Source organism: Prinia subflava, chromosome 2 (genome assembly GCF_021018805.1).
Source record: "Prinia subflava isolate CZ2003 ecotype Zambia chromosome 2, Cam_Psub_1.2, whole genome shotgun sequence".
NCBI classification, from domain to species: Eukaryota; Metazoa; Chordata; class Aves; order Passeriformes; family Cisticolidae; genus Prinia; species Prinia subflava.
In genome coordinates, this window is record NC_086248.1 from 99,458,272 (window position 1) to 99,485,171 (window position 26,900).

A 26,900-nucleotide genomic window follows, 5' to 3' on the forward strand; every position below is an offset into this window, starting at 1 on the left:
ATCACTGCAGTAGCTGTTATCTTCAAGAGCAACTTGACTACTCCTGGACTCCTGGTTCCCTATGCAGAAAAGTTTTGCCTAACAGCTGCCTTCCACACCTATTACCACAAAGGAAGAGAAGGGAAAACACCACTTTGAACGTCAGAACAGTTATGTTGCATAAGAATTACTGACTGGCATGTTTATTTATTATGAAATGTTCAAGATATAATAAAACAATCCCTAGTCACTAAGATAATCACAACTGGCCTTGGAAAGTGCTGCATCTCTTGGCACTCCGGGTTAATTTTCCTTGTGGGATGTCTTGTCCCGTGGTGCAGGATAGGGCTTCTCTAAGGCTGACAAGAGCAGGAATGCCTGGGAGGCTTTGCTGGGGGCTGTGGCTACGCCACCGTTCTTGCAGTTGGAGTTATAAGCAGAGAAATAGTTCATCCTGTAGAGCTCTGCTCGGCTCTTGCAGCAACCAAGCTTGCTCATCAGCAGAAAGAAATCCCTGCGAAATGCTTTGGTGAAAATCGCATAGAGAAAGGGGTTTGCGCAGGAGTTGACGGGGTAAAATAAAACTAGCAGGATCTTGGAGTTGGTCACTGTGATGAGAGGAACTTTGAAGGCAGCGGATATGGCAAAAAAGGAGATGGGGGCCATGCAGGTGAAATCTGTGAAGATCAGTACTGCCATTCTCTTGGCTACCTTGGTGTCTTTGTTGGCCGCTACCAGCTCTGGGTTCTGCACAGCGATGTAAATCTTGATGTAGCAAGCACAAATGACAACGAAGGCGACAACATTCAGCACCAAGATCAGCAGGATGTAGGCTTGGGACAGGCCCGTTTCGATATCCATGGGCAAACAGATGCTGACCTTCATGTAGCTGCTGACGCCGAAGAGAGGCAGCACGGCTATGCCGATGGAGAACAGCCAGCCCCCGAGCATGATGGGCACGGCGTGCCGCAGGCGCAGCTTGCGGTCCAGCTGCATGGCGTAGGTGATGGTGTGCCAGCGCTCCAGGGTGATCACCGTCAGCGTGTACACCGACAGCTCGCTGGCAAACACCGTGAAGAAGCCGGCGGTGCTGCAGCCGCTGCCCGTCTGCCAGTCGATGGCGTGGTTGTAGTACTGGCCGCTGGTCTGCGCGTCCACCGAGGCGATCAGCAGCAGGTACAGCCCCATGCAGAAGTCGGCGAAGGAGAGGTTGCACATGAGGAAGCGAGGGACGGTGAGCTTGTAGTGGCTGGTCAGGAGAACGAGGAGCACGGTAAAATTGCCCGCAATGGCGAGGATGTTTATAAACCAGATCAGCACTCTGAGGAAGCTGTATCCCAGGATGTCTTCGCAGGGATTAAAGGCATCTGGTTCCGGAGTGCACGTAAGCACTTTAGGCTGACAAAAGTCATACTCAAAGTCAAGGCCGGCCATTTCGCTGTCATCAAAAATGGTTGAGTAGCTGTAGGGAGAACTTTCCTCATCTCTTGCAAAAGGGTGTGTGCTCCTCTCTGCTGACCACAGCAATGTGTTGTTGTAGTCATCTCTGCAACCATGAAAAAACCGCCCCCCAAACAGAAGTGAATTTTTTGTTATATGCTAATCGCATTCCTTTGCAAAAGACAACAGATAACAGTTGTTTTAAAACAGTGACTTCCTCCATGTGTTTCTACAGGGTGTTTACAAATAACGAAGCCTTGTGAGGATGCTTTGTGTTTGGGAAGCAGCCTTGGAGAGCAGCAGAGGTCACAGTCCCATCCACAGAAATGCTCTCTTATACAACTTGCTTATTTGTAAGTACTTCACTTTTACTGCTTTGTGAAGGAGCCATTGTCCTGCTGCTGGTTGGCTGCAGTCCAAGCTACAGTAACACTTGGGCTGATGGATTACAGCTTTGATGCACAGAGGTTTTGCAGGCAATTGTAGAAGCCATACCAAAATAACCTATGGATTTTAACTGTGCACCTTTGCTCCCCTTAGGAAAGGCACTTAGCAAACAAATTTTTGAGACTATGTATGGCTTGGGAGGTGCTGAGGAGTTTGCTGTTTGCACTACTGTAGGGCAAGGAGTGCATGGTTAACTAAATCACAGTGATAGCTAGGAATTTATTAAATTTAGGCTGAACCCAATGCCTAATAAAAAAATGTTGTAGGTTTTTAAGACAGACTTCTAAAATCTCTAGGTCGTCAAGAGTGTGGTGACAGGCCTACCAAAGAAGAAACGTTTTAAAAGCAAACACTGTCTTTTCTGGCACTTCCCTGCCTTAACAAGTGCCTATTTCCCAACTTCCCAGTCATCCTGACTGTGAGTGTTTGGTGGACAACCACTCAATCTGCAGTGTGAGACCTGGAAAATATCCCTATTAAGAGCAACTCTTGAGAAAACTGGTAGCTTTAGGATAATTTAAATTAATCCATGTCCTTAATGGACATACTTAAGCTTCCACATCTACTGAAGCATGTCCATTAAATGATATTTCTGGAGCAGGGTCTTAACTAGCAAATGAAACTGAGCTGCTTTTCAGCTATTCCTGTGGGGCAAATAACATCCCAAACTTGTTATCCTAACTCTTCTCTCTGTATATGGAAAACTGCCCAATGTCTTGCATTTATTTGCCTGGCTCAAACTGGAAGACCAGGGAATACATTTGACTCTATTTACTTATAAAAATGATTGTGATTTTCTGAGAGGCTGTGTGAATATGCTGCTATGTGCAAGCTGGATTTTTTTGGGTTTTTTTTTTCACTAATAAGAACTCGGGACTTTCAGATGGTTTCTGCAGCCATTAAGCCCATGAACCATAATCTTGCTTTCACTTGCTTATTATAATGCCTGCTCAGAGAATTGCTGGGATTGGGATTTGCCAAAGCAAACAGCTTCTGGAGCCAATAGGCTGGGCAGACTATTTAATGCACAGCAGGAGTGGAACAGATGCTAATCCAAAACAAGCAGACAGATGAAACCAAATGGCAAGTGTAGGAGGCCTCACCAACCAGCAAACAAGATAGTGTCCAAGGAAGTAATTATCCCAATGAATCAATGACATTTCAGCTGTATTTAGCCATTGGAATTTTGTGACCATAACCTTGTTTCTTCTAGACTTTACAATGCTTTGACGCCATGTCTGGGCTGCTAAGAAGTCCCAAGGTCTCCCATTTAGCTGCAGAGGGATGAAGAACAGCAAATCTTTAAACTTCTCCCTTAAAATCTGGGTTAGAGCCTATCATCCAACACAGACAATACAACAGTTTTGATATTAACCTTTCTCATCGTAACACTGAACACTGTCAAGCAAAACTGTGATGATATGAAAAGACATGTTTAGACGAAGTAAACCACTGGCATGGGGTCATCACACTTCAAGCTCAGGGACTTCATTCTACCATGGAAAACTATTGATATGCAGAGTTCTAATTATCCTTTGTATAGGCACAAAAAAAAAAAGTTTACAATAGTAGCTCTTCTTTGAATCACACCAACAACTGCATTTATTTCAGGGAATGGAAAGTCTCCATGTAGGCCACTAACTTCTGTAAATATTTCATCATTATTTTGAAATCCTTTCAGAATATAGAAGACAAAGTGGAATGAGTAAAGGTTGTGAAATCATGAGGGTTTTTGTATTCGCCTTTCCTTTTGAACATCCAAATCTTGATTTAATTATAGTAAAATTACCACTGAGCAACTTGTAGGGGTGACTGAACTGGCAGGCAAAGACCTGCTTAAAAAAGTGAAAAAGCATGTGAACAGCAGAAAGGGGAAGAGGTCTGTATTTGCTGCTTCCATCATCTCTATGCAGAGAGGTACTTACAGCATCTCGTTAGTCGGTTTCCTCATGGTGCTTTCACACTCCTTGGAGAAGTTGTCAAAAATGGAAAGCAACAAATTCTGCCTGCAAGAAAGATGAGAAGAAAGTTAAGTTTCAGGCTGGTTTTCGGCCAAAGCCTTTCTTCTCTGCAAGTGATCTTCACAGACATGTGAGGTGAACCAGTGCTGGCCTCAAGGCAGCACAAAAATTCCTGCAGACATCTGGAAGTGTGAAGGAGAAGACTTCAAATACTGTGAAAATAGGCAGTGTAAGGATGTGTAAGGTGTGTAAAGATGGTCTTTCAGCTTGGTTATTGTGTAGGATGTATTTTTTTAATAGTGAAATAACTTGAAATTGAATTAAATGATGTGTTTTGAAATACTGATTGAAGTGGCCAGATTCTCAACCAGGATAAATGGAAGCAGTTAGGCTGGCTTTTGGAGAAGTGCCTGTTAACAGCTGCTGGAAAACTGGCCTGATACAGAACCACAGAATGGGTCAGGTTGGAAGGAACCATGGTGGGGCATCTGGTCCAACGTCCCTGTGTCATCCTAGAGCACATTCCAAACAGTTCTGGAATATCCTCAGTGAGGGAGACTCCACGTCCTCTCTGTGCAACCTGTTCCATTGCTTGGTTACCTGCACAGAAGGAAATTCTTCCTCATATTCAGATGGAACTTCTTGTTCATCAGTTCCTGCTCCAACTGCTGACACTCTCCCTCCAGGCACTGACAGACACTGATGAGGTTCCCTCTCAGTTATCTCTCCTTGGGGCTGAACAGCCCTAGTTCCCTCAGTCTTTCCTCATGAGAGAGATGCTCCAGTCCCTTGATCATCTTTGTAACCCTCCACTGGACCTGCTTCAGCAGCTCCACCTCTCTCTTGTCCTGAGGAGCCCAGAACTGATGTGCCTCACCAGGGCTGAGCAGAGGGGCAGGATCACCTCCCTTGATCTGCTGTCAGTGCAGTTCCTAATGCACCCCAGGACACCATTGGCCTTCCTGGTCATGGAATGCACTGCTGGCTCAGGGACAGGTCCCTGGGTGCTCTGCAGAGCTGTTTTCCAGCAGCTCAGCCCCAAGCCCATACCAATGCGCTTCCAGGTGAGGTGAATCTTCCCAAGATGACCCCATTTTAAAAACTGTTGGGATCTGGAGATAGACTTTGCATGCTTGAAGTAAAGCAATTTGAATAGTACAAGTTGAAAGATGATACATTTGGCAAAATCTCTGGAAGTAGCAGCCAGGTACTCTACCAGGATGAATGGAAATGGTTTTGTCTCACCTCACTGCTGATACCCCTGACAGGGGAGCAGTCATTTCCTGATTTGCATGGGATTTTCTCCCCGACAATTTACTAAGAAAACAGTCACTTAATAGAGTGACTTACTAAGGCATACCTGTTTTTATAGACCATGGTCATACTGCAAAGTCAAGCACCCAAAAAATAATACAGCATCAGAAATGTCATTATCTTTATTGGAACAAATACCGTTTTTTCTCTGCCAGAGTTGCTCCTGCATTTAAAACACTCCGAGATGTGATCTGTGACTGAATCAGTTCATTAGCAATGGAAATGCTTGACAGTAGAATCTTTGTTCTGTTCTTGCACAATTAAGAACTCCTTAGTAAAATGAGGTAGGCAGAGAAAGCATAGATTAACCCCTAATTTTACCCTAAAGAATTGGAATCTACTCCTGCCTTTCCAGGACATCCCTGAAGTGAGGGCATGGAAGTGACACCACCAGTCAGGCCTCTCACAACTGCCTGCTCAGTACGTAATTTCTGTGGCCTTCCTTTGAGATGGACAAGAAATGAGGCACCTTCATGGCTCAAACTAAACTCATTTGGTGTTGCTTTGGTTGCCTAAAGTCAACTGGGGGTTGGTTTCTTTGAAACATAAATGCTGAAAAATGAGCTCCAGCTGTCTTGGATTAACTGCCCCAAGTTTGTGGATGCAAAGCTCTCCCTGTACCATGGTTTCCAGTGGTGGGGAGAACAATACTGTCTATTACCTGAAATGGTTGGAAATGAACCGTGTAACCTCTCTCTGTAGGCTTGTGGCAGGCCCTAATTTTGGTGAGTAATTGAAAACTTGCCCTTTCTACTATGTCATCATATCACCTATATTAATTAAGCTAAAGGCTACAGGCATTTAATTTTTTTTTTAATTAGGGCAACATGCTATTGATAAAGGTCTGTCTTCTGTGTGCCAGTAGGCTTTTAATTGGGATGCAAAAAAAAAAAAAAAAAAAGCTTTAAGCAAACTTAGAATAATGTTTCTGCTGGCAGATCCAGGGCACAGGATGGGATCAATTTCTGCTCTTAAATAAATGGACATAATTTTCCTGGCCTTAGCAGAGATTTGCTGCTTCCTGCAAGGCCTTGCAATGCACCACAGCTTCCCTGTAACTGGAATAAAGATAATCAAACCTTGTGAGCTGAATAAAGCAGAATTGCCATTTTGGAGCTGAAGCACGGCAGTACAATAATGTGCTATTTGGACTTACTTTTCTGTCCTTAGATTTCGAAAAGCACAGCAGTGGCTGGGATATGTTAGGACAGCTTCCAGAAGACTGCTGAATTTATCCAGTGGTGGCAGCCTCTTCAACGAGTAAGATGACGTTGCATTCAAGACCTGAATGGCCTCAAGCCCGTAACTAGGCAGGGACTCCAGTGCTGTTGAGGAAATATCCCTGCGAAACAAAGAGAGCATTCTCTTTTCTTTTTATCCCTGTAAAAACACCACCAAAGCATGACGGTAGGTAACAGAAACTGGTTTGTTCACAAAGGTTCAGATCTACAAAGCCACTTTAGCACCTGATGCTCAGCTCAGAGACATGGTCTATGAAACACTCCAGAGCAGCGGGGTAAGAGCATCCCTGTGGCTCAGCAGCTCCAGCTAGGCAAGGAGCTCCCTTGGTCCTGGGGAAACTGAAACCCACCACGCCAAGAGCTGTGTCCTCACCTTTCCATTTGAAATCCATGCATGGAGTGAGGGAGACTTTAAGCCAGAGACAGGGAGAGACGAAGGTGGGCAATAGTGACTCTCCAGCCAGCTAACAGGTAGGACATCCTCCTTGCCCTCTGCTTGGATCTGAAGGGCTCTTCTAGGTGCTTTAATTAAATGGCTATTAATTAAAACCCCCAAAGAATCTGCCATTCTTGCCAACACAAACTTAATCATCTTGGCTTACAGTAACTTCAGAGGGGCTGTTTGTGTGAAGAAAGTCCACCAGTGACTAAGTATTTTCCAAGTCAGGACATTGAACAAAGGAAAAAAAAGGCCCACAATTCTGAAAGTGATATCAGTAATGCTATGTTCCATAAAGCATCAATAAAAGGCACAAAAAAGGCATGTGCAGCACAGAGTGCTAGTTACAGAACTACACTGCATTTTATTGCATGGAGTTAGAGCCAGGGCAGCCCTCCAGTAAGTCCTTGATTAATAAATCATCAGGATGATAATAACGAGTTTTATTCAGCATGAGCTTACAGCATGCAATCAACTGGTTCACTTTTATAAACAAGCTCTAAACCAATATATATTGCCAAAGCATATCCATCCTACCAAAGGACGAGTTAGTTTGCAATGTCAGAATATAAGATACAGGAATAGGATCAGGGAAATCTGACACAAATAAAGCAAAACCCAAAATGTCTAAGAGGTGTAGATAAATGCCAACACTAGAAGTGATATGTGTTTGCCAGGGTGCAGACTCCTTTCACTCTGTAATTTCATGGCATCTTGTTGATGTGTTTTCACTTTGTACACAGAGGGTACAAAGGAGATCAGTTCTCCTTCCAGGCTCGAGACCTGTGTTTGCAGTGGTGACACAGCTCTGGTGGCACAGTGCAGTTCCCACAGGACACTCAGGTAATGGAGCTGTGGATACTTACAGGACATCTGGCCCTGTGGCCCCTCTCAGGGCATCGTTGTGTATCCGCCTGAGGTTCTTGTTGTCCTTCAGGATTCTGGGGAACCAAAAATGAACTCTCTTTACATCTGGATTTTAAAAATTATAGTTTTGGTTTCTTCTTCACACCTGTTTCAATTCTTTCTCCCACCACAGCTGTGGTTGTTGCACTGCCTGGCTGGAGAGTGCTTGTATTTCCCATTTGACCTTTACTTCCTCTGCTGCCATCAGATCATTATCATCTACACTTAAATCTGATAAATTCCAAATTCTTTGGACTTAAACCAGGAACAACTAGGCTGGTTCTTTCACTACCATAGCAAATATACATTTTGCTCAAACCAAGAGACTAGTCCCCAAGCATGTGAGAGAGATTAAAAACTATTGATGTTTCCAGCCATAAACTGTAGATTCCTTAGTCTAGGCTACTGTTTCAAGTTTTTACAATGACTTATGAAATATTCTTAAGAATTATGAATTTTTCTCACAAAAGCTGAACTATTTTAAGGGATGTTGTTTCAGGAAAAGCAGTGAGAACTGCAGGATTAACAACTGAGTCACACTGACACTGAAAGATGCAGTTTTCTCATGGATATTGGGAAACACAAGACACAGCCAGTTAAACTGAAGAAAGAGCCTCTGACTGTATTTAAATTGTTATTTTCTGTTTAAATTACTGAGGAGGGATAGCATACTCACAGTTGATTCAGTTTTGTTCCGTTGAAAGCATGGCTGTGGATATCTTCAAATCCATTTTTATACAACTTGCTGGAGATTAAATAAACATAAGGGAAAAAGATTTGGAAAAGTAAGGTTACATTATGTACTACAAGTTTCAAACCTCAGTGCTTCATTCATTTTAATGATTAGAGGCTCTGCTTATAAAGAATGAAGGTAACTATAGCTCTTAAATGAAGAAAGATGCAGTTTAAATTCTCTAAGCTCCTTCCTGTTAAGCTGCTGAGGAGAACTTTAGCTGAGGTACAGATCCTCCCCCTGCTGAGGGGCTTGCCTGTGCCTACCTGGGACTGAGATCCAGGAACAGACATTAGTCCAGGTAAGCTGCTGGCATGCAGACAACAACCTGGAGGCAGAAGACCTGGATTTTGTGGTGTCAGCTGGTACAGATGGAAGACTGCAAGGCCTAGAGATGTGTCAGGTGGAAAGCAACTCTAAAGCCTGGAGGGAGCTGCTGGATTGCAGATCCTCTATGGACAGACAAATCCTCCAAGGGACAGCCTTGCAGAGAGGCAGGGGTGGGCTGGGCATCATCCAGCAGGCAGTGAGTTATCAGCTTCTCCAAGGTGCTGCTGCCAGGCTTGATTTGTGCTGTGGAAGCCTTGCTGTCCCCTGCACTGCACAGGGACACTGGATGTCACCCTGCTTCCTGATTCCTCACCCTGGGACTCACCTAAAGCCTGGGCTCTGCTACATTTCAGGTCCAGCTCTTTTCCTTCATTAGGAGATGTAACCTATCGGTCTAATAATATCCATTTGTGATATTAAGTTCATGTATCCAATAGAAAGTCAATATAGTCACTCGTATATATATTTTTTTCTTTAATATTAAGCCCTATTAAAAAACCTGGAACTGTTTATGAATTAAACAGCACTTCTGTTGCTTTTCCACTTGCTTTTGCGATAGCACAAAATGAAACGCCCTATGAAACCTGCTCCCAAGTGCTCAAGTGTGGGGAGCACCTGACTCCGTTTGACAGCCAGTACCTACCTCAGCACAATGCTGAAATTAGCAATAGCCTTAACAACCATGACAATATGTGGGATCAATTGCCCAATCCACAAGAAAGGATAGCTGCTGGAATAAATTAGCTATTTGCAGTGCAAAGAATGGCAGCAGGGTGACTTTACACCTCCCTAGATTACTTGTGTTTCACCAGACCATGCTGTAGCAAGAGGAATTAGAATTACTCCACCTAATTGCAGCTGACCACATGGGGTGGAGTTAACGTGTAGCTCTACATTTAGGAAGCTGCTGATAAGATAATTATTTTCCTTTTGTGGTGAGCTCCCAATCACAAAAGGATGGGAGAAAAATGACTGTTGGTGGTTTCCTGACTTAGGCTCCCTCCCATTTAATACACTTTAGGGTTACAGTAAAGACTTTAAGCACCTTTCTCCATCTCTTTTATGTTCATTTTCTTGCACCATTAGGAGAATCATAATTTTTCTGAAGTTATTTTGAGGACTTCTTGGGAGGAAAGAGGCTCGTAAGATCAAATGATGCACTAATCCAAGCAATTGCTCCTCTTCAGCATCGTGTAGGAGTAGCATTCAGTCACATTTATGCCCAGTTCCTCTCTCATTTCCAGAAGGTATTGGTCAATACATAAAATCTGGGTTAAAATGACTGTCATGCTGGCACATCAGCCTGATGGAGAGCCCATCAGCTGCAGTTCTTGCTCATGTGCACTGCTCCTTTGTAGGTGCAAGTACCCACGGAGTTTGGGCAGGGCTCCTGTTGGATGTGTACTGGAGCCTGGCCCCCAAAGGCTGGCTTCTCTGGGCTTCCCTGGGGCTTGTGGCTGCCACACCAAGTGGGTGCCTGCTGCCCTATGGCTCACAAGGTCCTTCCTTGGGAACCCCAAATTTCAGCCACATCCCAACCAAGAGGCTCAGCTTGTGATTTCTCCTCTTTCAGCACTACTTTGTGGAAATTTTTCTGAAGACAAGTGAGCTGTGAAATCCGTAGAGTTCTTGCTGTGCTGGCAGAGGACATGTCACCTTGGCTTTGTGCTGCTTTCTGTGGTCCTCAGGTGGGGCATTTCATAGCATCAAACCCACCCATCTGACAGGGGGCTGAAGCAATGAACCCACTGTTGCCTAAAAGAAAAGTCTTGGTTGTGGAGACTTATAAGAAAGTAAGCTGAAGCAAAAGAAATTAGGGCAAGGAGCAGCATCCATAGTTTGTACCAATTTCTCCTGTGTCCATCCCTCCTCTTCAGAGGGGCCCTGTGCAGCTGAAGCTCAGCTCCCTCAGACTGCTTGGTCCCTGAAAGCACTGTTTCAAGAACATCCTGAGGTAAGAAGAGAGACTTTGGCCTCCAGTGCAGCTTTTGTAGTTTATAGCTTGCTGATATTTTTAAGAACAACATTGCACGGAAGATGAAGATTTAGATCCTTGGTCCTATTTTCTGTTCTAAATGAAATTATCTCTTGGATAAAACTCTGCTCTTCATCTTGTAGAACACCCCCATGTTTCTTAGGCATTTAAAATTCAATACACAATAAATATATATCTATTTTATGGGGCTTAATGTCAAGATTTTCATGAAGTCAACCCACTTTTCTCAAGCAGAAGTGTTATCCTTGCAGAAGGAACTGGAGCTAGGATTATTTTACTCACAGTGTCAGTGATTCATTGTTCATCCCTTGGAAAGCATTTTGTGGTATAATTGTCATACGCAAGTTATCACAGAGCTCCCTTTGGAAGGAAAGAAAAAAGGTATTTTTGTCAGTGACTCAGGAACAAGATGAAAAACACTTGAGCTGGGTTAGGATGGGTCTCTACTTACAAAATAAAATGAGCTTCCAGTGAGAATATCTGTGTCAAGTCTGGAAATTGTCTTATTCCAGTGTTACAAATGCTCCTAGAGAAAAGCATAATTCCTATTTATAGAAGAAAATATTACCAGAGTGGATGCAACAAGAAGCCGACTTGGTAGGTCTAAGTTTAATAGTGCTTTAAAAAGTGACTGACAAATCTAATTTTTTAAGTAGGCCACAAAGGTATTTGTAAAGCCTGTAAAAATCAAGTTTTCAGAATTCTCAAGCAGTGTCTTAGAGGAACAGCATATGTTCTCACTACATTAAGCATGAGGAGAGATTTTAGTTGCATCTTTTGTTTAGTACTCTGTTAGTCTGAAAGCTTTATTCTAGAAATAAGCACTTACCAGAACTACTTTGCAGACTTCTGTTTTGTCCGTCACTGCCCTGGCCTTGTACACTGAAAGACCTCACTATTGGCTAACTCCAGGTTAAAGCTATTGTAAACAATGTACGTACTTCTAGGATACTGTAATGCATGAAAAACCTTTTTCCTTACACCTTAATTGGATTTGTCTACTCCTTTGGAGAAAAGAATAAATAAAGTAAACTGAAAAGGAATAGAACCCTTTCTTACAAGTATTTTAGCCTTGGAAGATTTCTGAATGCTCCATCCTCAATGTGCAACAGGTTTTTCGTGTTCAGGATTAATCTGGAAAGAGGGAAAAATATTTCAGTATTATAAACAACATATATCTGGGAGGGCCCTGAGTTCTGCTTGCAATTTACTTTCTCGGAAAACAGCCTGCAAATATGCTGCTGGATGCATTTTGAGGCACTGTTGATAATAAAAATGGCCTGCAAATTTTAGGCAGCCAACAAAAGATAGCACTGCCTGAATTCTCATGGTTCTCTGAGCTGGTCTGGTTTGGATAGCCTGGCCACTGGTGGGAGTTAACATTTCGGGCTTGGATGTGGGGGCCAAGCCTGGATCTGAGAGTGTGTGTGTGCCTGGTCCTTGCCCCACAGTCAGATCCTTTCAAATCATCCCTCGTTTCCATTACACTACTGATGCTTGGTGCTCTTCCTAGCCAGGAAAGGCAGTTCCTCAGATGGTTTAACCTCTTAGGAGCACCATGGACTTCCTTAGAGCAGTGGTTGCTATGCATGGATCAGCAGATACTGGGAGAGAAATGTGTGAGAAGTCCAGTTTGCTAGTGGTCACTAAAAACAGGCAGATCTCAAAATCAAGGGGCACTTACTTTCTGCAGCTGAACTACCTAGTAAAGCTCTGTTTGCCCTAAAGGCCAGTAACTGGCCCAGCTCCCTCCCAGCGTGTGACTTACAAAACACAAAGGTTTTAGCATGTGAAGTGGCAAGGAAAGTTGAAATTCAAGGATGCCATTGAACTCAATACCCTGATCATCCACTGAATGTGGACTTGAGCTCAGCTTGGGACATCAAGCCCTTGTAATGTGAGTCCTGTACAGCACTCAAAGTCAAGGAGGTTTTCTTGTCAGCTTCCTGTAGCTCTTTAATGGTCTTGCTTAGCTTTTGGGTTTTGGAAGACAGGCGTAAGACAAGCTATCCATAAACAGTAGGCGAATGCATGGGTCAGATCTTTTATTCCTTCCCTAAACACACCACAGATTCTAGTGGAAGTTGGACTCAATCAGATTGACTAATCTGTATCCCTTGCTTATGTGAGTAACTGGCTTCAGTGATGTTCACATATTAAAAAAAAAGAGATGAATTTGTCCTCACTCAGTTGCACAATTTTCAGCCACTCACTGGTCATGCTGTGTGCAAGAGCCAGTAATGAGATACAGAGTCAGATTTAGAGTTTCCAATTTCACTAAATATTTCAGAGCATTCTCCTAGTCATTGCTTTTAACTCTCTCTCTCAGATGCCTGTGCTATACAGGTCAAGTTTAAAATCAGTGCATGTTCTGTTTGAGTAATATTTTAGTGCTCCACAGAAGAGCTATGCATACTAAGCAGCTGTATTTAAATAATGTAGGGCTTTGAAAACGGCATCTTCAAAAAGAAAGATTTTTCTCATCTGTTGTCATCTCGAATATTTTCCCCGCTTAGAAAACCTGACAATGCCAGAGCTCCATTCCTGCCACTGAGCTCACTGAAAGCAGTGGGACTCTGTGCAGGGCTGCCTGTGCATGAGCTAGATCTCCAAGGCCAGGCCTCACAGAAAGCTCACTATTTCTTACAGTACTTTGGAGGAAAATGTTTCTCATCATAGATCTCAATCAAAGCCAATCAAAGTAACAGTGACAGATTTGGTCCAGGAATACTTCTCTGCAGATTGTTTAGTCCTTGATGAGCCGAAACCACAACATGGATGCCTTTTTTAAACTGGTGCTCACATTTCAGACAGGGTGGGAAGGCTGTCAAAGGCACTCGCTTCTATTCTCTCCAGGGAGTCGCTCTGAGAGATTTCACTACAGTGAAAACAGCAGACACAAAGCAACACATTACCAGAAGAGACTCCAGCAATCAGCTTTCCGCTTTGTATTTCCTCCTTTTATGCACTTGTTCAACCCCTCCTATCAGCCTTGTCTGTGCCTCACCTCAGACATCCTGGCAGGCCGTGCCAGTGGGGTTTGGGAGTGGACCAGCCTTTTCTGTCTTGGCAAAAGAGAAAGCCAATCCTTAGGAATAAGCACCTCTGTAACAGCCATTCTCCATTTCCTCAGTAAATTGCAGGTAAGCTAGAGACTGAGGGCCAGAACTAATGTAAACAGAGTGAGCCCAAGCCTCGTGAGCCTTTTCCTCCCTCCCATCGCTGGTTCTGCTCAGTGAATTTATCTGTGGGATGAGGACATGGATAATGTTCATGATTCTTCATATGATATTATCAAGTCAGACCTATGGCCATCTAATCCACAGATGTAGAAACACACAGATATGGATTCAGCACACTTTACGAACAATTTTTGGATTTAAATGCCATTTTCATTACATGTATGCAAACTGAAAGGGAGTGGGTCTTTTCATCATGACACAGACCAACATGACTGTATTTGGTGGCACTCTCCACCAAATTGTGAGTTGTGATGTACAGGTGCTCCTATTTCATGTGTACTTAAGACTAATCAATACTGACATAGAAAAACAAAATCCACTTATTAGGTGCTTTTTAAATTCTTGTTAGATTAAGATCTAGGAGGCTATGCAAAACTGAGTCCTGAAAGTAAATAGTGTACATTGGTGCATATATAAAGGGAAGATCTTCAAAAATTTTCAACAGAATTGAGTAGAAGGGCACACAAAGTAAACCTAAGATTATACACACTCAAGAAAAAATATTTTCCAAACAACTGGAATGTGTCTACACTGTCAGAGTCGGTATTGTCACAGTCCTGAGTATTAGCTTAATTCAATTACAATTATGAGAAAACAACTCTATTGGTGATACAAAATCCCTTAGACCAGAATGAATTCTGTATTTCATTTGTAGTGGCAAAGGGGGTGCATGCTAGATATCACAAAGTTAATGTGTATGTGTGTGTTAAAATATTATCAAGGATTTTTTCATCATCATAATTCAGTGATAATTATGATGATAGTTCAGAAAATGTTATTTTTGGTATTGCACTGGTTACTTATACATGAAAGATGGATGTAGAATAAGTGGCCTGCTGGACACCTGAACCTCAGAGATTCACAGGCTGAGAGGGATCAGTGCTTGCTAACAGAGCTTTTTGGGGGTCTGAAACATGGTTCTTCCATGGGATCCTCCCTGTCAGCCACCGTGTTTCCATTTACACATGTTGGAATGACTTACGGCATGAGACTAATTTATCACTTTTCAGAGCGTGATGTGTTGCCAAATATCTGACTCAGAGATTTATAATTATAAAATATGCATTTTTCACAGTAGCGCTAAATCTCAATAAAATTATGAAGTGTTCTACAAACTAACTTCAGAAAAATACATTGATTCACACATAGTTAATTTGGAGAGATTAATTAAAAGCACATAAAAAGATCAATTAACTACTTGTTATAGAAGAGAAAATGTCCAAGAACAAACCATTCTTTATGGAGAATATGACATGTATACAGTTTGAGAGTAGCCTCAAGTCACACAGGTAGGAGAAATTTTGTAGAGTTAAGTTGGCCTCCAGTGTGAAAATGATTAAGTTCTCATTAAACATTCAGATGCAAGTGAATGCAAGAATACAGAACCACTGGATTCTGCTTTAATACTGTATTGCAGTTGGGTATGTGCAGCACAGAAGTACAAAGAGTGCACCTTGAAAAGAAAGCAGCTTCCTCTGTGCTGCTGCTTAGCTTCTGGGGGAGGTCATTCCCCTGCTCTTCACTGCACTGCTGTGTCATCAGCTTTGTCCTTTAGAGGCCACTCGATGCAGACAAAATAAAAAATAATAAATAATGGAGACTCAAGCATGCCATTCAGCTGGAATAACAGCAGAAATGGGGGCAAGAGGGACAAGAAGAGCCCTAGAGTCTGAATCCTTGATGGAAAATAGGTACAATGCTGAGGGTCAAGAAGCAGCCCAGACCCGGTGTGCAGAACTACAGCACTTGCAAACTGAAACATCAAAGAAAAGGCTCAGTCCTTCTGAACCCCTGCCAAGCTTCTCTCTCACTGCAAAATGCTGAAAAAATGTCTTATTTGGCTCTTCTATAAATGTATAACCACAGAGAGCCATGGCTGTCATTGCAGAGGTAATGTCTGATGATAGAAATCTATCTCCTCTGCTAATCAAATGCTCCTGTCATCAGTTACTAAGCTGTATCAGTTGTCTCTGACGTGATTAATATTTCATTATTTGATCTTTAAACAGCTGTTACAAATAATTTTCAAATGATCATTTGTATACTGTTTACATGAAAGGAATGCTATGTTTTTCCTTCCCCTGTGTATTTTTTTCATCAATAGAGTATATTAGCCACATGTTTTTACATTATTATAAAAGGATGATTTTTGTAAAAAATTAAGGAAAAGCCTATGGAAAATATTGACAACTTACATGATGAAGGCATCTTGAAGTCCTTCAAATGCATGTGATGGGATTACTTTTACAGGGAGATGAGTAAATGATCTGAAAAAAAAGAAGAGAGGGAGGAAAGGGTTGTAAGGCACGGGGTTTCCTTGTTTATAATTGTATCATTATGGTAGGGAGAAAACCAATAAAGAATAATGCCTTGTTTTTCCTGCAGTTCTCTATACCTCTGGGGCCTGATCAATTTGTCATTGATCTTAGTTAAATGGAATTCAAAAGATATTGGGTCAGTTCCTCAACAGCATAAATTTGGGAGTAATCACCATCAAGTCAATAATAATCATAACCTATTAATTAAATTTATAGCCTGAAGAAAGTAGGCTGTTACATTCACAGTTAAAGAAGCTACAGGCTATTTAAAGTTAGAACCTCAGAAGAAGTGGCTTTCATGTAAAGCTTTCTCAGTGTCTTTGTGTTTGCTGCACCATGTTCTCCTCCCAGCAATATCTCTGTAATGTTGCAGTGTGGCATCATGAATGTGGCTGTGCACAAAGGTAAAAGAACTTCAAAACAGGCTGGTATCATGGAATTCTTTTTTTTTTTTTTAATAAATTGCATCAGTGTGGTTAGTTGATTCAAAGCAAGTGTGGATTTTAATCTTTTAGTTCCTCTGATTGAGAAATTAACAATGATGTGGGAGACAGAGCCACATTTTACCATTCTCCACATCTGAACCACAGTACTTTTACCAGCCAATTTATCTATCCATGACCACACTCTCCCTGATAACAGCCATAGGAAAATATTTAACATATTTCAAAATGTTATCTCTGTGAAAACAGATAATTGCTTCATTTTGCTTTAGAATGACAAATATCTAATCAGAGACGTTTGTTTCTCATCCTTAAACTCATCCCCTCAAGGCTTTTTTGACTGAAATGTTTCCATGCTATTCACATAACTTACTTTTTTTCATTGTTATCATAATCCTTTACATGAAGAAATATGTTTATTATTGTCATTATTTATGTTAAATGTTCAAGTTTTATGTATATATATATGTATTTATATGTTTAAAAATATGTCATACCTACACATTGTAAAGGCAGGCTGTCATACATACTGTGTCTAAGGGTTACAAATCTGGATGTACCAAGGAGCCTGGAAGTCACTTCCTAGCTACGTTCCAAAAAGTCTGTATGATTTGGGGCAAATAATTTAGTTCCCTTGGACCTTGCCTCCCTGTCAGTAAACAGGGAATAACAATGCTTCCCTACCTAACGAGGGTGATATAAGGATATGTTTGTCATGCCATTGTGATTGGGTCATAACTGTCCCTAGATTGATGCTGGCATGTTTTGCTGTGTGTGAGGTTTAGTTAAATCAGAAATGAAACTAAGTAATGCAGCTTGAAGACTGTATTTTTTCCCTGAAGGGCAGAGACAGGTAGAAGTAGATTTTAACATTCTGAACCAAAAAGAAAAGAACTTCAGGAAGAAACAAAAAGTAGAAGCTGAAAAATTCCCACTCTATAACCCTGTAACTGCAACATCAGTTCAGGCTGCTTGGAAAACACGGCATAACTTTTGTGAAACTGCTTGCAAAAACAAAGGGATTGGAAATGTGACTGAAGGTGCAAAACGTAAAAGCAAATCTTGGCTTTCAATTACACCAGGCCATGAGCCTACTACCATGCTGGTGGGTGAGCAGCACAGCTGGTTCCTAATGGTGATGGCTTGGAGTGAACGGTGATGATCTTCAAGGTCCTTTTCAACCCAAACCATTCTATGATTCTATAAATATTTACTGAGCAACCCCAGCTCTCCAGCCTGTCTCTTCAGGGGAGGTGCTTCCTCCCACTGAGCATTTTTGTGGCCTCCTCTGGACTCACACTAGCAGGTCCACATGCTTCATATGCTGGAAGCCCTGGAGCTGGATGCAGCTCTCCAGGTGGGTTCTCACAAGAGCGGAGTAAAAGGGGAGGATCCCCTGCCTTGCTCTGCTGCCCATGCTGCTTTGGATGCGGCCCAGAACACCACTGGCACACTTTGATGGCTCATGTCCAAGATCTCATTCACCAGCACCCCCAAGTCCCTCTCAGGACTGCCCTCAATCCCTTCTCTGCCCAGCCTGTATTTATACTTGGGATTGCCCTGGCCCACATGCAGGACCTTGCACTTGGCCTTGCTGAACTCCACAAGGCTTGCACAGTCTCAAGGCCTCGAGCCTCTTCCACCTCTCAAGGTCCTTCCCTCCAGCGTGCCAATCCCACCACACAGCTCAGTGCCATCCCCAAACCGGCAAAGAATGAGCTCTGTCCCACCAACCACGCTGCCAACAAAGATGTAAATCAGAGCTGCTCCCAGTACGACCCTTGAGGAATGTCACTTGTCACCGCTCTCCACTCAGAGCCATTGACTAACTCTGAGGGCAACCACCCAGCCAACTCCTTATCCACCAAGTGGCACAGCCATCAAACCCATCTCTCTCCAGTTTAAACACAAGGATGTCATGCAGGCCAGTGTCAAATGCTTTGCACAAGTTCAGGTAGATGATGTCAGTGACATTGCATCATCCACCCCTGCTGTAACCCCATCCTAGAAGGCCACCCAATTTATCAGGCATAAGATCTGCCCTTAATGAAGCCACATTGGCTGTCACAAATCCCCTCCTTAGTTTTCATGTGCCTTTGCATGGTTTGCAGGAGGATCTGCTCCAGGATCTTGCCAGGCATGAAGGTGAGACTGAGTGACACGTATTTCTTTGGGTATTCCTTATTTCCCTCTGTAAAAATGGAGGTTATATTTCTCCTTTCCTTAATTCCATCAGGGCATTAGCTTTCCTAACCTGAACTGTCTGCTTAACTTTTCTGTCTTCCTCCCAGGCTACCTGTACCTGCTTCAACCCTCTAGTCCTTCCTTTTGTGTTTGAGTTTGTCCAGGAGTTTCTTGTTCATCCATGCAGACCTCTTGGTGATTTTCCTGACTTCCTCTTTGTTGGGATGTATAACTCCTGAGCCTGGAGCTGGTCTTTGAATATCGGCCAGCTTTCTTGTGCCCCCTTTTCCTCCAGGGCTTTATGCTTTGGGATTCTGCCAAGCAGGTGTCTGAAAAGACCAAAGGCTGCTGGAGTCAGGGGTAATGAGCTTGCTGTGTGCCCTTCTCACTGTCGTGAGGTCCTCAAACTCCATCATTTATGGTCCCTGAAGCCAAGGCTGCCCTTGGGCTTTGCATTCCCCACCAGCCCCTCCTTGTTGGTGAGGACAAGGCCCACACTGCACCTCTCCTCCGTGGCTCTTCTATCACTTAGAGGCAGAAGTTCTCATCAAAGGATTCCAGGAACCTCTTGGATTGCTTATGTCCTGCTGCTGTTGAAGTCCCCCCTGAGGATCAGGAATTGTGAATGTGAGGCTGTTCCTCTCTGTCTGTATGTGTTTCATCTGATCAGTCTTCCTGGTGGGGTGGCCTGTTCAGACTTTTTTCTGACAGCACTCAGATTGTGGAACTCAGATATGGCCATTCAGCTGAGGAAGCTTTTGCCAAAAAATGTTTTTACAAAGCTACAGAGCTTTTATACATCTAACTTGCCCACACTGCTGGCCTGACTTCTGCAGCTCATGAAAGGAGGGATACACCCATCTTTAATACAAGTTGTCTGCACTGTTTGGAAGACTATTGTTGAAGTATAGATGTTTGCACTTTCAAGAAAACCTGTAAAGTTTCTTTCATATCTAATGCATCATAACATGTATGCTTGTACTCGTTGCTGTCATTCAGCGCTGACAGCTCCACAGAATTGCAGGACTTCTCATCCTTGGAAAAAGACAGAAAGACGTGGAGAGCCAGCCGGACTTCCTGGCATTCAGCAACTCTTGGCATTTCTATGTTATCAAGATTGGTTTTCAAGGTACATAATTCTATGTAAGGTTAATGGCCAAGCTAAATGTATTTCAGGCTATCCAGGAGCATTGGGAAAGGCAGGAACTGCCACCACATAGACGTGAGCTCCAAGAAAAGCTTTAGAGAGATCTGCATTCCCCAGGAGCTCAGGACCACTTGCAGTCCTGCTGAGGAGGAGTCAAAGCCCAAGCCCATTGACACCACTGGAGGAAATCACTGTTTTACAGAACTGACCTTTTGCAAAAAGTGTTTAATTGAACTGATAAATAATAATAATAAAAATAAATAATAAAAAAATAAATAATAATAAAAAGCACAGGCCCAATAGCAATAGGTATGAATGAGTTATTTTAGCTGGATTGGGTGTTATATTTTAATATGTCTATTTTATAGGGTTACTTGTTTTTTTAATGCCCAAAACGTGAACACATAAGGTAGACTCTTGTTGGCAAGCATTTGAACCTGTAGCATCCTTAAACTTGGGAGGATTGAGAATATCAATTGGAAATATGGCTGAAACCCCACTATTTTCCTAGGATTTTTATCAGCTTCTAGGGTTGGCACTGATTTTTAGAGCCCTGCATATTGGGCATCACATACCTGAAATGTGAACTGTGATAGCTCACACAAGCACCCAAACAGCATTTTTCACAAGGTGATGATGGGTGATATAATCTCCTTGTCCCTGAAACGGAATTATTTTGACAATCCCAAAGAGCCAAATATGCCCCCAATGAAGACATGGTAGAATTGTCTACTTCTTCAGGCTTTTGCCACAAAGTTTTGTACTTGATATTTTGTAATTTGGTGCCTAATCACATGTCACTCACCCCACTGCAGAAGCTCTCCACACAGGACTATACATTCAGGTACAGCAAAGTGAACGGCACCATGAAATGAAGTCTTTGAAGGGGCAAAAATGTCTTAAGTTATCCAATGCCCATTGCTGCACAGCTAGAGTTGGATACCTATCCAACTAGATTTTGCTTAAAACACCAAAAGTACATATGAGATTTCAAAAGAAGGAAAATCGTGTTTTGTTTCAAAACATAATGGTGTATTAAAGTTTATTTTTCTGCTGAGACTAAGAGGATATATAGCTGCTGTAGCCAAAGGGCATTCAGAGGTGTCAGAATAATGGAGGTTCTGTAGTGTTTGTGTAATGTCCAAACTAAAAACAGGAACTTGAGAAAAATATGGTCAATTCAGGACTGTATAAACCCCGTAATTCTGCAACCTGTCAGAAGCCTAATATTTTTGAAAAAAAGTTTTTAGCAATAATGTGACATGGCAAGGATAACTCGGGTCAAGAAAAATGGCTGAAATTTCCCTATGAGATATATACTATGTATAATAACCAAGTATTAAAAATACATTTGAAAGCACAGATCATTACAGCATCAGATTTTACTCAGATATAGCTGGAGTTAAATATTGGCGCTTATTTTCTTGACTGACCATACAATTAAGAAAGACTTTTCTGAGGTCTGGTTTCAGTGTTACAGTGTCACTGATGGAAGGATATGGGCACCCCAGGAACTATGCTGGAACAACCTAAATCAGCTTTTCCCCCCCAGATTATTAATGCACTTGCAAGCATCATGCTGAGATTCCCCTGGTGCACGCGGGTACAGATGTGGCTATGAGGGGACAAAATTAACATGCTCTTGCTTTCTCTCTCATACACAGAGCTGTGCAGGGGAAGAAGGGAGCTAGGAGGATTGGGAGAGTATGGAAAAAGAGGCAGTCAGCACTAACAAAGCTCCAAAAACTGTATGAGTAAGAGAGAGGGGAAAGAGTAAGAAAGAGGGGAAGACAACAGCTAAATGGATAAGAAGAAACTGGTATGAAAACCAAAGGAAGAGATGAAAGAAAAGTAAAAGAGGTTGAATAACAACTAAACAAAAGAGTGAGAATACCTTGTACACCTGTAGGGTTAGAGACTACATCTATATGCACAGCTTTGTAATTGTATGATGAATACAAGTTTCTATTAAACAATAAAAAGAAGTGGAAATTTTAATAATATAGGTTCAGGTTCAATATAAATCAGGTTGGAAACAGAAGAAGGTGGGCATGTCTGTGAAAGACAGGGATTTTTTTTTTACCTCTAAGTGTAAATATTTTCTCTTGTAGGTTTATCAAGCTAAATCTTAGTTGAGCTCTTTTCTGACTATAAAGTTGGTTTCTAATAGCAGGACTTTGTGTACAATCATTAGGATTAAATGTTCTATTGAAGGTAGAAGGGAAATTTTTTCTTTTCTTTTTGTCCATTACCTAGACCTGTTGCTCTCAGTGAGGCAGAACTGACAGCAGCCATAAACCCATTATCTGTCCTAACATAATCACTGAGGTTGAGATGTGGTTTCTTCTTGGGGTGACAGATGGAAAAAGGAGGAATAAAAGATGAAACCAAAACAGAGAAAGAATAAAATCACATACATTTAGGGCTCTTGATAACCTCTCTGGGCTGTTATGTGCACTGTCCTAATAAACATGCTTAGTCTACTACCTGCTCTGCATGTGCTGTGAATACTGGGGAAGAAACGTGATGGAGAATCTCCTGTTCCCATGGGCTCTGCTTTCTCTTACACTAAGGTAACACAGGGAAACAGGGAGGGAACAAATCCAGGACACAGAGTTTTCTAGACTCTCTGACTTTGGAGGAATGGTTCACATGGCTCTAGATTATTACGAATTAGGTTTTCTTGCTCCTATCCATTTTTGAGCTAGGGAGAAAGGGGAGATCAGGGTTAGTATCATCCCTAGGGAATTTCAAGACCAAGTGAAATTTACAAACAAGTCAGATGAAAATGGAAAACACAGGCTTTGTTACCAAAAGGGTCATAATGTGAAAACCCCAGCTCAGTTCATGCAGAGATAACCAAGGGATCCTGGAAATGGCAAGCATCCTATCGGCTGCTCCTCTAATCCCATATTTTGACGCCACGATTGTTTAGATCAGGGCTGTAACTGAGCCCATAAACAACACAAAACTTGAATACCTACGCATATCAATTATTTGGTCTGGTCTCCTCGATCATGAGCTTGAATTATGGTGTGTGAGTGCTGAAAGGGAATGTCCATGATGACTTGCTATTTTAATTTAATCCTAATTCCCGGCAAAGCATTAAGCAGAAAGTTATGATGGGCCACCCTGCAGAGATCTAAACAGCTGTCAAAACTCATAGCAGCTTTTTTACTAAGAGAAGGGGAAAAGAAATTAGTCAGTAACTTGTCAATGAGCTGAACCTCAAGAAGATGCAAAGAGCACAGTGAAGAGGAAATTGATGCTTCAGGATAGAGGAAAAGTTAATCACACAGCTTTGGGAGAAGAGGTTACAAGAAGCCCAACAATAGAGTTGCGAAAGGAAAAACTAAACCCTAGAACTATCAGAAGGCTTAAGGTGACTTCTCAAGATTTTAGTCAGGTTTCTTTAAATCTAACCATCCATTACAAGGCGTTGGTTTTGGAACAGGAAAGGCTCTTTATGCCTCCTGGCACAGCGAGAGAGCACGGAAAGCCCTGACACCTGCACCCCGTTCCACTGTCACTGAGGCTACTGGAGAGCGAGACAGTTTGCCCCTTGAGAAAAAGTCCCGAAAAGATGCGCGTCTCCTTCCCAAGGGGAAAACTCTGCGTCCGGGTTTGTTCGAACTTTGAAAGTTTGAAAACTTCAGCCCCACGTTCCGCACCTCCGCGCGGCCAGGGATGCTCCAAGCGCGCACGGCGGGTGGAGAGGCACCGCAGTCCCCCGCGTCCCGTCCCGTCCCGTCCCGTCCCGTCCCGTCCCGTCCCGTCCCGTCCCGTCCCGTCCCGGTGTGAGCATCCCGCGGTACTTACGCGCGGGCGGGCGCGGGCAGCGCGCCGTGCGGCGGCGGCGGGCAGCGCAGCGCTCCGTGCGTGCAGGCGCAGCGCTGCGGGCAGCGCCCGCCCGCGCCCGCAGAGCCCGGCAGCGGCAGCAGCAGCAGCGGCAGCAGCAGCAGCCAGGGCACCATGCCGGCCCCGCTCGCCTCCCGCCGCCTCCCGCTCGCCTCTGCCCGCCCGCAGCCCGCGGGATGCGCCCCCGCCTCTCCCCGCCCCGGGGCGGGATCGCCGCCCCCGCCGCGGGCATGCCGCGCTCCGGCCCCGGGGCTTCCCGGGAACAGCCTTCCTCGGCTGCTGTGACCGCGAAAGTGTGCTGCGAAGCCTACAGGTGGCTGGCAGGTTTCCATGGATTTTCAGAAGTTCTGGTCCCCACGGCGTGCCGAGGAGGGATCACAAGCGATGCTGCCCGTTCCTAGCGGAAAGCTCCCCAGTCGCCCTCCTTCCTTGTGGGAAAGCTGTGAGGAGATGTGGGCCCTGCAAGCACCCATTTATCTGGCTGTGAATATCTTTGAGGGTTCGTGCCTGGCGGAAAACATGCTGCATCTCCCTCAACGGGGTGAACGCTTCTTGTGCGGGTACAGCAGCCTCGTTAGAAGATGGAAGTGGCTGGGGTGCAAATGCCTGTGTCAAATGCTCTCTTATAGCTCCAGGCACGGGCACTGTATCGCTGATGAAGGGTTATAATTTGCCTACTGGGTGATCAGAGAGGCATTTCTGAGTGCGTGATTTGTTATTTTATGATCAATTATACCCTTTGTGTGGAAGCAGCAATCATGTTCTCAGCACTACTTCTCTTCACAAAGGTCCATCCATTTTGTAAAGGACTGTTTTCCACATAACTATCATTATTGCTGTTGTTATTATTGTTTATTGCTACAACTGCAGCTTCGAGAATCTAGAAAGAAGCTAGTTAGAAGCTAGTTAGAAATCACGACCTTATTTATGGTGAGTGATGGAGCAAGCCACCAAAAAGATAATTGTTTGCCAGAGCAGGCTTTGTAAAATAAGGTACATCATCATGTCAAATAAGTATGAGTACATCATCCTATCTCTCTCTTCAAGTGTATCCAGGAAAAGTCAGAGTCAACGAGAGAGTGACCCAGCACCACATGGGATTTGCCTGACAACAATTCTTCCAACTTTAAAGTCATGGAATCAAATAATAAGACCTTATACACTTCAGGAATAAAATGTGAGACAGGAAGGAGGCATGAGACAGGAAGGAGGCATGAGATGTGTGTGGTTCAGGGCATCCCTGTGTTTTCAGCAGGGACTGAGTCATGGGGAATCATTAGCAGCTGCTAAGAACTCCCCTGGGCTGGCCTCAACAGCATGACCTGTGTCCATCTGGAACACCAGGAACTGGAACCAAATCTCGCACAGGAGGGTAGGGTGGCAAAGCCTTGCTTTGCTGTCCTTTCCAAGAGCTCTACCATCCATGCTCCGTACTCAAGCATCTTCCTTCACTATCTTCTGCTCTGCTTTAGCTGGTAGTGATGTTAGCTTTTATCCTGACCTTGCAATGGTTATCAGGTGCGCTCCGTCACTTTATTCCTCTGTGCTCAGCACACCCTGTCATCCAACACTACAGCAGGGTTATTCTGATGGATGGTCTACCTAATTCTAGCCAGCATGTGCCTTTGGATTGATCTCTCTTCCTCCTTCTCCCCACCTCCCCATCATCTTTGAAATCAAAGAAAGTGATCGGGTTGTGAAATCAAGGGATCAACTGAACTGCCAGCTGGCGAATGTAGGATAAACTTGTGCCCTGGTTTCCTTGAGATCTGCAACCTGCAATTTCCTTGAGATCTGTCTGTGTGGCACTGCTGACCCCTTCCTGACACTCAGCTGCCAGTGTTGAACAGTAGCAGGTTTCTGGTTTCCTGCAGCTTGGTTTGCTATGGGAGGAATAATCAGTGAGGAAAAATCTGGTTATACTCTTGTATTATTTACATGTGCCCACACACATTGATTTGGCAAGGAGACAGTCAGAGGACAAGCAAGGAAGTCCCATCTCCAGACTTCTGTCAAGTCACTGGGTCCCAAAGAGGAGCTTGGTCACTGACTGACTGCATGTGCGCTTGATGTGAAGAAACTCCCTTCTGCTGGAGGGACAGTTTGCCTGTCCACAATACTGCCTATACTCCCAAAGTCAGGCAAAGCAGTGTGTCACCATAAAAAGTACTCAAAACCCAACAAAATTAAAAGGAAAATTTGTTTGACAAGCCATCCTGGAAGAACATGGGGCAGCAGCATGTCTGAGTGACACCTGCTGTCACTCCTTGCCTGGCAGGTGTCATGGCTTGCCCCCATTATCCACAACATTTGATGGTTTGGAGGATTTCGCTGATGCTCAGATGCCTTTGAGGATATTTTTAACGAGAGTGTTAGAACAGTGTGTGGTGTTTGAGGACATGACTACTTTTCTCAGCAGAGTCCCTGCCAGAAGAGGTGGCATTGATTGCTCTGCCTGTGTCATGCCTGGGAGACAAGGCACTGGGACACAAGGCACTGTGAGTGGCCTCTGTGACCTTCAGGGCTTGCTGTGGGGTTGTGATGTGAATTGTAGGGACAGACTGGCCTCGTTGAGATGTAACCAATTTGGGCAAAGGTGGGTTTGTGTACATATGAGAGCTGGTTAGCTCAAGCTGGTTTGGGTATGAGCTGCATTCTTTGGCAGTAAGGCCAACATAGCACAGGCTGCAGGAGAATATCTCTGTCCTTACCTTCTTCTCTTTTTCCTTTAGCATTTTGACCTCCAAGTAAAGTACCAGTAGCTGTGAGGTGTTTCATAACTTAAGGTTCACTGAGGGCTGGGTTTGTGCTGATATCAAGACATAGAGATCCCTGAGCCTCCTCCTGCCCATTCAGCAAATTTGGCAGAGATTCACAATTAGCTGCATAATTATAAATCTTGTATTTATAACATATGTGTCA

At 43.5% G+C, this 26,900-nt stretch overlaps 1 protein-coding gene across 3 annotated transcripts; it reads right to left on the minus strand.

Annotated features, from left to right (window-relative positions):
- Positions 1-137: 137 nt before the first annotated feature.
- LHCGR (luteinizing hormone/choriogonadotropin receptor) lies at positions 138-24,156 on the minus strand. Of its 3 annotated transcripts, XM_063391206.1 has the most exons (11): positions 23,940-24,156; positions 16,224-16,295; positions 13,590-13,664; positions 11,846-11,920; positions 11,238-11,312; positions 11,069-11,146; positions 8,404-8,472; positions 7,688-7,762; positions 6,298-6,483; positions 3,792-3,872; positions 140-1,525 (listed from the first exon to the last, which is right to left on the minus strand). In XM_063391206.1, exons 1-11 carry the CDS (start codon positions 24,092-24,094, stop codon positions 283-285), a joined length of 2,184 nt encoding a protein of 727 aa, XP_063247276.1. In that variant the 5' UTR covers positions 24,095-24,156; the 3' UTR covers positions 140-282. The 3 variants fall into 3 exon arrangements, with proteins under 3 accessions (XP_063247278.1, XP_063247276.1, XP_063247277.1); XM_063391208.1 differs by lacking the exon at positions 13,590-13,664 and having other exon boundaries at positions 138-1,525; XM_063391207.1 differs by lacking the exon at positions 7,688-7,762.
- Between the last annotated feature and the right edge of the window lie 2,744 nt (positions 24,157-26,900).

Coding starts and splice junctions, on each gene's coding strand:
- LHCGR (XM_063391206.1), bottom strand. CDS start 24,094: ATGGTGCCCTGGCTGCTGCTGCTGCCGCTGCTGCTGCTGCCGCTGCCG. Junction 11,147..11,237: donor CTGGAAGCTCATTTTATTTT/GTAAGTAGAGAC, acceptor TTCCTTCCAAAG/GGAGCTCTGTGATAACTTGC. Junction 3,873..6,297: donor CGAAATCTAAGGACAGAAAA/GTAAGTCCAAAT, acceptor TCTTTCTTGCAG/GCAGAATTTGTTGCTTTCCA.